This window comes from Euphorbia lathyris, chromosome 10 (assembly GCF_963576675.1).
Source record: "Euphorbia lathyris chromosome 10, ddEupLath1.1, whole genome shotgun sequence".
Lineage (NCBI taxonomy): Eukaryota > Viridiplantae > Streptophyta > Magnoliopsida > Malpighiales > Euphorbiaceae > Euphorbia > Euphorbia lathyris.
The window spans coordinates 8,578,582-8,589,156 of record NC_088919.1 but is presented as its reverse complement, the minus strand read 5'-3'; the positions used below and the strand labels follow the sequence as shown (position 1 = coordinate 8,589,156).

The following is a 10,575-nucleotide window of genomic DNA, read 5'->3' as shown; positions in this document are numbered from 1 at the left end:
TAAATAAGTCATCAAAATAGGACCTCCATCGTTCCTTGATATCCTTATCTCCAACTAGGACTTGCTGGTCCACATCCTTCACACATTTAACTTTTCCGAGATCTCGCGTCTTCCTATCTCTCATCCGAGCAATTCTATATATGTCTCTTTCCCCTTCTTTCGTATCCAATCTGGTATACAGATCCCGATTCACCTTTGCTCTAGCATCTCATATGACTTTCTTTACTTCCCTTTTAGCCTCTTTGTATTTTTCGTAGTTCTCGTCACTCCTACATTTCCCCAATATTTTATAGGATTCTTGCTTACTCTTTACTGCTTGTCGTACTTCTTCTGTCCACCAAGATGTGTCATTACCCGGTGGCATGCTACCTTTAGATTCCCCTAGAACTTCCTTTGCTACTTCCCTTATACTATGCTCCATCTTAGTCCATATCGAATCTATATCTAAATTCATATTACAAGTCCAAGCATCTTTTTTGGTCATCTCATCCACAAATGTTTGTTGATTCTCCCCTTACAATTTCCACCACTTAATCTTAGTCTCTACTTGTGGTGTTTGTTTTCTTATACATTTCCTACTTCGAAAATCAAGCACCACTACTCTATGTTGGGTTGTCGTACTCTCACCAAGGATCACCTTACAATCAATATAACTCTTTCTCCATGCACTCCTTACTAAGAAGAAGTCAATTTGGCTCGTATTACTGCCACTCCGATAAGTCACTAAGTGGGATGTTCTCTTCATAAACCATGTGTTCATGATACTTAGGCTGATGCGAATTCCAAAATATCATTTTCTGCTTCATTCTTATCTCCAAAACCATACCCTCCATGAACACTCTCAAACCCATCTCGCCTAGAATCCACGTGTCCATTGAGATCACCCCAGTACCATTTTTTCATCCCTAGGAACCTGTTGCACCACTTCCTCTAAGTCCTCCCAAAAAGCTTGTCTTATAGAGACATCTAATCCTATTTGTGGCGCATATGCACTAATGACATTCACAACCTCATCCCCTATCACTAGCTTAACACTCATAATTCTATCGCTCTTCCTAGACACCGCTACTACATCATCAATATACTCTCTATCAATAAGAATACCTACTCTATTTCTACCCTTATCATTTCCTGAGTACCAAAGCTTATAACCCCAAGGAGCTATCTCTCTAGCCTTGGCTCCAACCCACTTGGTTTCTTGTAGGCACATTATATTTATTTTCCTCCTCTTCATAACATCTACAATTTCAGCTAATCTTCCTGTCAAAGAACCTATGTTCCATGTCCAAAGCGTAACCTACTACCCTTACCCCTACCCCTACCATTACCGTGGACTAACTTATTTACCCGCAACCCTTGCATATTTGACACCACCCCCGGGTCCTTGGGTGGCGCGCCGCTTCGAGACGACGACCTAGCAACCCTTGCACATTTATCACTACACCCGGGTCTAGGAAGTGCAGCGCCTCGCTGAGTAGAGAACCCCCCAACGATATTTATATTATGATTCATGTCATAAGATGTGGCTAAGTTTTACGCTGGCCGTCAATGATCATTGAGACGTTGAATGGCTACTGGTGTTAAAAAGTGTAAAGTCCAGTGGTCATACCATTAAGAATCCAAGTTCAATGGCCATAAATGTAATTTACCCGAAGCATTAATAAAATTTCCTTTAAAAAAAACTATAATATCACTATATTTTTACTTAATGCATTAGTAGTTAATTTTCATGTTTTTAGAAATAATTATGTAGTTCCTCAATTTTGTTTAACTCTTTAATCCTTTTGTTTGAGTCAATAGTCAACTTAGAGTTTACATATTTGGTCAGAGACCTTATGTTTGCCTTTTATACATAAAAATAGTATTTCCCGACGGCAAACCACATACAATAATGTCAAACAGTAGATAACCAACGAACCACAATCAAGGAAGGTATAATGTATTGTTGGAGTGAAATAATATCCATGGAATAACGTTTGGAGCCTGCATTCCACAATTCTGGCTTTTGTTTTCTTTTTCCTTTTTTTAATTGATAAAACTTGGGAACAAAATAAAGGTCTAATTGGGAAATATACCATTTTTATGTCATTCTTTTTTTTCTCTTTTTAAAAAAGAAAAGTATCAAAGAGATCTTTTATAATGCTTAACTCAAGATTATCTATCTAGCATTCCAAGTATTTCATGAGATAGCAGCAACTTGTCTAACTCCAAACAAGAGCATATCATGCTCACATTCTTCCACCATGCCATAAAATCATTAGATTGTGCTAACATGAAATTAATTAGTTTACAATTAATGAAGTTGTTATAACATGAAATAAAAGTAGAACTCTACAAACTCAAACAACGAGGACGTTAACGTTAATCCTCCAAGTAGGGGAGAGTGTCCCCAAGTAAAGGCAAGGCTATGAGGAAGCTCCGATATGGAGTGGTGAATTGAACATATCAACTGTCGTTGAGGGTAAGCGTTGAATTGATATAAAAATCACTAGGATAGAGACTCTCTTGGCATTGGATCTCCATCATCCTAAGATCAGTACTCAGTACTAGCTTAAGCGATCCAACCTACGTACTAGGAGAGTGGGGCATTCGGCCCTTGAGATCAATTTGGGAAACACCAGTGAGAGACCTCGTTAGATTTCGAGTTGAAAGTAGAACTCTCTGCGAAGGAGGCAAACTGAGGACATTAATCCTCCAAGTGGGGGAGAGTGTCCCCCTAGTAAAGGCAAGGCTACAAGGAAGCTCCGATATGGCGTGGCAAATGGAACATATCAATTGTCGTTGAGATGAGCGTCGATTTGGTATAAAGAACACTACATGGGATAGGGACTCCTTAAGCGATCCACCCTAGTCCACTAGAGACTAGGAGAGTCGGCCATTTGGCATTCTTAAAGAGAGGCGAATCTCTACATAGGGATGGAACCTTATGAACACTTTGAGCTCCGAGATAGCCCATAATGCATACCTCTTCTAGGGTGAGGTTTTCTACACAGGGACCTTCCAGGACGGAATAATTGACTGGTCATGTATAGGAGATAGAGCCCTTCAGTATGGGTTGCTGGCCTCCCAAGTCTCGGCGCTACACAGGAATTTGGCATAACCAAGACCTGGCCCATGACACAGCTCCACAAGTGTGTAGGAATGTTTTGTAGATTCACTAGCACAATGTGTAAACTTTACAGATGAGAGAGATGGTCTATTTATAGTGTTTGCTCTCCCCCAACGTCTATTTCTAGCACAAACTGAGGTTCCAGGATGTATTTTTCTCAACAGACGGAGGATTAATGGGCCTGTTTTGTTTCTACAGCCCATTGCTGCCAATTTTAGTCGGCAAGTATTCACCATGGGCGAGGGAAAATATCAGTAGAATTATGTTCTGTTCAATATCAGTAGAATTATGAAAAAGGAAAAATCTCAACAAAGTAATAATTTGGACATGTAGATCATAGAAAAGAGACCAGATAAGGAAAAGAAGAATGAAAATTAAAAGCTCCGTAAATTAATTATAGTTGATCATGCCAAGTTTTACAGAACTAATATATAAATGTCTGATCCAAAGAAAATCAAGTAAAAGGAATCTACGACACTTCTTAGCCTTAATATTCAGCGACAAAATCTGAAAAAAGCTATTGAAAATGAAAGAATAATTAACTTAATATATATATTGGTTAAACACCTAAGTAGCAACCGAACAAACAATTTAGACATGCTTTTAGATGTCACAACAATTTAGACATGCTTTTCCAGGCAGATGCCACAACAATTTAGACATGGTTTTCCAGACAGATGTCACAACAATTTATACATGCTTTTCCAGACAGATGTCACAACAATTTCTACATGCTTTTCCAGGCAGATGTCACAATTAACATTAGAACTGAATGACTAGAAAAAGTAGCTAACAAATGCATATTGCAAAGAAATTCAGGTGAGAAAATGCTCTGGTGATTTTCAAGAATAGCCAAAATATACAACATTATGCCCAGTGGCCAGTGGCGGTGCTAGCCTTAGAGAGCTGCGGGTGCAATTTCAAATTCAAGCCCAGTCCCTGAGGGCTCAGCAAATTCTTTTTACCCCTCCACAGGCCAAAATGGCGCCATTTTGGCCTGGCTATGGCAAAACATATATATGTCCAGCTCAGTAGGGTTGGGCTTCAACTGCCCGGATGCAAATTGCGCCCCCAAACAGACAAATTAGTACAATAAGGGGCACTGAACCATCCCTCACTGGGGAGGTTCCCAGCAGACGGGGGTGCTCCGGCACCCCGTGTCCCCCTAGCTCCGCCCTGATTATGTCTGAAGTGGATCAGTTAGTAAGATACCCATTCATATGGAGTTAAAGAGATGAAGCCAAGTCAGTCAGCAGCTAGTCATGTGAGTGGAACAGCATGAAGAGCCAAGCTCCAAGGTAATCTTGTTTCTACAGTTTCGCAACCTTCAACCTGAAAGAAACATGATATCAAGTATGCCTGAAATGTTTCAATCAATGAGAGCTAGCGCAAGCACAGTAACCTTTAGCTATCATTTCATAAATATTATCAAGTTAATTAATTTTTGAAGTATTCATACAATAAATTAATCATAATTGCATACACAAAATAGAGTAGAAAAGGTAAAAAGGAGAAATTCTAAAATAGTCCCGGTCTACACGGGAGCTGACTAATGAAAAATGGATATTGTCATGGAACCGTTTGAACCAAAAGGTTAAGCTGGTAGTTAAAGGTCCACTTCATATTAATATCTGACAGATATATAAGCAACACATAGGTAGATGTCCGTTTTACATTGGCCAGGTCTATATGACTCTATATGGATATCTCATTTTTACCATATTTAACAAAGAAGAAGAAAAAAAAAGCAGCAAATAATAGCCATATAAAAATCAATTGGGATCATTCATGTCATAAACGGATGAAGGTCAAATTTACCCCAAATTTTTGGGAAGTTCAATTTTACCCTCATCATATAAAGCACCCAATTTTGCTTCCAAGGTAAAGAAAACTTTTTTAGTTAATTTTACCCTCAATGATAGAAAACCTAGTTCAATTTTACCTTTTCTATGTAACTGCCAATGAAAATTAGCGACAAAATTCCTTGGAAAAATGTAAAATTAAGCTAGGATTTCTACCATGGGGACAATATTGAGCCAATGAGGAAAAAAATGAACTTCCTCAATAACCTTGGCATCAAAATTGACCCTTATCCATGTCATAAATAAATAACCTTGTCAACATCTAAATGCCCCATTCAAACACATAACAACAACAAAACAAAGTAAAACTCAAATTACAAATTTATTATTCATAGTGTTATATTGATGATTTAGCTTATGCAAATATATCCAATGTAGAAAAAACTAATTAACAAAGTAATTCATTTCGTCTCATCTAATATATATGGATTTCAAAAAGAAAGCGTGTTGGCTAACATCATATCATCAATGTAACAAAAAGTATAAGCAAAGAAAATTTACGTACCGTTTTAGAGTTGCATTAAGATCTCCCGTTGATGAATATATATGTTTATTTATTTGTACTCTCTCAAGCATTGGTGTTTTCAATGAACGGTAAGAGAAAGAATCCATCTTATCGCAATCATTAAACTTCAAAAATTCTAATAAAGGCAAATTCATTGCAGAAAACCCAGCATAGAAAATTCTCAGGTTAGGAATATGTTGAAGCTCCAAGGCCTTCAGTTGAGGGAATATTTTATCCATTACTTTTCTGTCACTGTCACTCTCTTTCGAAACAATTTCTTCCATCTTTTCACAACGACTAATCTGTAATTTTTGTAGTCCAACCAAAAGCTTGGCTACTTGAGGTGAGAAAACATACGACAAGTTGTGGCATTCTGATAAATTCAAAATTTGCAACTTCTGGAATGCCATGATTTTTGATGGAATCCGAAACCATATGTGCGTTAAATTCCGCAGACCATACAACTCAAGCTCTTCCAATGAATTGAGCACTTGAGTAGTATCATGCTCATCCTTAAATGAAAATATAACTTTTAGCAAATCACAGAATGCTATTTTGACTTTCCTCAAATAGTTTAACTTGCCATCCATCAATTCCGATGAAAATGCACAACAAGTCTCCGTATGGCTAATTATATCCTTGTTCTTGATAAGTGAAACCTTCCAAAAAGAAAAATTCGCAAATTAAATTTACAAAAAATCAATAAAAGTTTCTTACATTTTTTTTAATGGATTAATGAATCTATCATAAGATTACCTATAAATACAACTATCTCCTTTCATTGAAGATTTTAAAGAAAATCTTCTGGTTTACTCTAATTCCCTAACTTGAATATTGCTATTTTCCTGAATACATACATTTAATTTACTCATTTCTTCCCTCGGTTTTAGTTTTGTTGAAAACTTCTTGCAGAAAAAATAGATCAATAACTAAACTAATAAAATATGCAATTACAAATAATCCAAATTGAAGTGCATAAGTACCTGTTTGTTGGAAAAAAATTGTTGGATAACATTTTGTTGCAGTTTCCCTGTGCTTTTTGAGATTGGTGGTGGACAGATGAGTTCCACATTATCAATGCAACTTTCATTCAATCTTGATATGCTTCCATCAAAGGTATTAATTGAACCGTCCATGCTATTTGACACAACCTATCAATGAGAAGCTCACAGTTGTAATTTATCACTAAAATTATAATTAATTGATCTTTTATCTTTGTAGCCCAAACTTATAATCCTTTAAGAAAGTAAAAGATAAGGAGAAATCTTGGGTGTTTTACCTCATTAATTGTCAATGACTGTTTGAAGCCATCACTTGTATTTTCCTTGTGTACCAAAAAACCAACCAACTTTGGGAGTGAATGCAAATCTAGTTTTTCAACAAAGTAAGGGATGTCATTCTCCTCGTCTTCGTAAAAAACTCCCTCCATTTCATTACAATCAAGTATCTCTATACTTTTGAGCAGTATCCATCCTCTAGCAATTGACTGCGGAAAAACATATTTCAATTTATGACAAAACCTTATGCTTATTTGACTCAAGTTCTCAAACCATCTAAAAGTTATCCATCTTCCATGCCATATTTCTTTCAGATTATATAACATTGATAGATGGAGACTCTCCAACCTCCAGAATGAATAATATTCTGGTAGAATCTGCTTTTCTGTTGTATCAACCACATATTCTAGTTCATCACATTCAGAGATAATCATCTTCTTTAACAACGGAAAGTCATATTCTTCTAGTTGGTACATTACATTCTTCAAATTTCTCACCATCGTCAAACTCAATTCTTCGGTTCTACTCAACAAATCACAAATACCACTCTCTTTGATATGACATGCATCACCTGTGAATTGCAACTCATTTATTAAATGTTTTCCAAATGGCTGATATTTACGATTATTTGGCATAAGAATTCTAAACCACTGAATGTTTTTGAATATCGGTGACCTTTTCGGCAAAATTGAAGCTTTTGGTATGCTAATTTGTAATGCATTTAGTGAATGAGATATCTCACTAAGGTTTGCATTGATTCTCTCTCCATCATCATAATCATCCTCTTCCGTTGATTCCCATTCATCATAATCATCATGCACGTCTGTTGCATTGCATCCCCACCTTCTAAAGCTTAATGGTAGATACAACTCTTTTAGTTTCAACATTCCTGATAATATACCCGGTGGAATGTACGCGAGGTTCATTTTTCTTAAGTCAAGCAACTTCAGATTACCTAGTTGTCCCATTTCCCTTGGAATATCCGTTAAACGTAAGGTAGAAACTGAAAGAAATTCTAGATTTATCAAGCCTCCAATAACAGATAAATCCTTCGACTTAAGTACTTTTAGATGCAATGTATTAAGATTCCTTAGCTCATTAAGTGACTGTGGCAGTGATGGAACGTTCAAACATAAAACTTGAAGCTCTTTCATTCCTTCAAAAAAGTCAGCTGGAAGTCGTGAATCTTCCCCATATTGAAGTTGTAGCAAAGCAAGATTTGGACATTCCAAATTTACAGGACTACCGCCAATTTTTTTAAGCACAAGGGAAAGTCCATAACAATATTCATACACATTTGATTCTGGCCACTTTTCAATTAAAGTCCCACGGTCAAATACTAGTTGATATCTTGAGGCAATCGACTTTACTAAATCACGTCCACCAACCAACACTTTGACATATTGATTGCCATACTCATCTTTCAGAAGACTAAGATAAGAAATGTCATGTGTTCTTTCATTATTAATGGTCTTAATGAGGCGATGGACTCTATCTATCGCTCCCATGTCATGATCATGATCTTGAAACAACTCTAATCCCATCCCATATAAAACCAAATCTTCAATAGGTATACTGAAATCTTCAGGAAACATGCCACTAATCAGAAGACATAACTCAACTTCGGTTCGTATAGTTGGTACAGATTTTATAGTTGGTAAATCCCTTTGCCAAAATCGAGGTATACAATTTGAGCTACATCTTAATTTTTTTAATTTTGAGTTTAGTTGTTGCCAAATGATCTTGATCTTGATCTTGTTAGATTCAATTGAAATAGGTAAGCCACCTAGCTCCTCTGTAATATGTCTTGCCATTTGACGCAAATCTAGATGATTAACAGAACTATCATCAAATTATACTCCCATAAACTAACCAAAAATATACTTCTAATCAATCAAATAATGGTTTAAAATTTCTTGCAGCAATTTGATTTCTTGCTATTTTCAACTTCCATTACTCTCTGAACCTCAAACCAGTTGCTAAATAGAGAACAATAGCATATATACTATTGAAAATGAAAAAAAGAGAATACATAATATTTAAGATGTAATAAAGATGGCCACAAGAATAAAGGGATAAGGTATCAAAATAGGCCTAAGGTTTTTGAGTAAGTATTAATTTAGGCACCACGTATAAAATAGCACCAATATAGGCTTAACGTTTAAAAAATGGTACCAATTTAGGCCTCAATAACGGAACGTGACACGTCATTCATATTACTCCGTTAAGTTGATACTTCCCCAAAAACCATAGACCTATTTTAGTACCTTATCCCAAGAATAAATGATATTAAATCACATTTTAATTCTTAAACAAATTAAGAAGCATGAGGAGGCACACACGCACACATATTTGAAAGCAACTTAATTGATTATTGCAGTCTAAGAACATAAAAATTGATTAACGCATAGCAGCTAGTCCACAAGAGAAGTAGCCTGTGTTGGGCTAATTATAAGAGATATGGAAAGCCTAACTGTAACTTTCATTGTTTGCCCTATCTGGGTCAGCATATATTATGTGGATTAGCTATCAAAGGGCGATTGAAGACATTGAAGAGATAAAAGTTACAACAACAATCGTTTATTCAATATTCACTTGCTTTGCTTTGGAAAGAAAAGAGAAGAGATGAAATATTTTAAACTCAGTGGAACATATAAGAAGATAGCAATTAACATACACAAAAGAAAGTATAAACTGAAAAACATATTCTTAAACATGATAAGCAAAGAATTAAACTTCAAATTTAGGACTATTCGATCTAATCATAAGGATGACTGGTTTACCTTTGACCTGCAGAGATTGAAGTAGCAACAGAAAGAATCATCAATCTCTACCCAACTGGCCTTTGAAAACAATCAGTCCATCTATCAATTCCATGAACCAACAGTCAATAAAATATTAACAATATCAGAAGACAATAAAAAGCAACAAAGTGCAAATGGATCAAAATACTGAAAACAGCTTACAGAGCTTTGGTTTGGTAGTGGTAGATGATTGCAAAGAGCTGTGGACCATTCAAAACTATTGAATTCAAAGCTGAAAGAATGCAAATTTAGACCCAATTCATCATTAGGTATGTTTAATTGTGGCAGCTGAAAACGGGAAATTTGCTGTGGAATCTTCCTCCTCCCCCAATTTTTTCATCAAATCTCAAATTCACACCTAAACACATCAATAGTTCAATGTTACCTCAAGACTTATAAAATCAACTCAATTAACCCATTTTTAACGGAGAATCCACATAACAAACAACTAATCGTTTTTGTCGAGCTCATCGTTGAACTTGAACTTCTCGTCTTCTAGATCTAACACTAACCATAGGAGTCCTTCAGCTAAATCAACCCGTTATTTTCATTCCTCATAAACGTCACTGAAAGCCATTATTCCCTCTTTAAAAAAAAATCATAATAATCTCTCTCTCTCTCTCTCTATCTGAAACCCTTATTTCTTAATTTATTTGACCTTGCTAATATCCTAATACTGAATTGAAACCGATAAGAATTATATAAAAATATGTATATATGTTCAATTACATGAAAACGAGTGAATATATGGTAATCAAATACATATTAATGCCAATTTCAACCTAAACGGAAGTTTAAATAAAGAGAAGCAGAGAGAGAAATTCAAAAAGAAAACAGAAAAATCACCTCTCTGCGGCCATTGGAACTTGGATGAATACATCCAAGGGTTAGAGCGGATGAGTTTAGTTATGATTGCAGGTGCGAACAGTCATGGCCATGAACTGGCCAGGTTGAAAGAAGGCTAAGCGGAAAGAGGAACTGATACAGTGAAGAAAATGATACTGAGCAAAACCAATTT

General features: G+C 35.9%; 1 protein-coding gene across 1 annotated transcript; it reads right to left on the bottom strand.

The window, feature by feature from the left end:
- Positions 1-3,472: 3,472 nt before the first annotated feature.
- Positions 3,473-10,575, bottom strand: LOC136209147 (uncharacterized). Its single transcript, XM_066000529.1, has 7 exons — positions 10,404-10,575; positions 9,720-9,915; positions 9,537-9,617; positions 6,756-8,578; positions 6,460-6,627; positions 5,477-6,135; positions 3,473-4,441 (listed from the first exon to the last, which is right to left on the bottom strand). The coding sequence occupies exons 4-7, from the start codon at positions 8,565-8,567 to the stop codon at positions 4,420-4,422; spliced, it is 2,661 nt and encodes an 886-aa protein (XP_065856601.1). The 5' UTR covers positions 8,568-8,578; positions 9,537-9,617; positions 9,720-9,915; positions 10,404-10,575; the 3' UTR covers positions 3,473-4,419.

Bases quoted from the DNA above. Each gene is read 5' to 3' on its own strand.
- LOC136209147 (XM_066000529.1), bottom strand. From the start codon at position 8,567: ATGGCAAGACATATTACAGAGGAGCTAGGTGGCTTACCTATTTCAATT. The intron at 6,628-6,755 runs GTAAAACACCCA...TCTCATTGATAG, and splicing joins AGTCATTGACAATTAATGAG to GTTGTGTCAAATAGCATGGA. The intron at 6,136-6,459 runs GTACTTATGCAC...TCTTTTTGGAAG, and splicing joins AATTTTTTTCCAACAAACAG to GTTTCACTTATCAAGAACAA.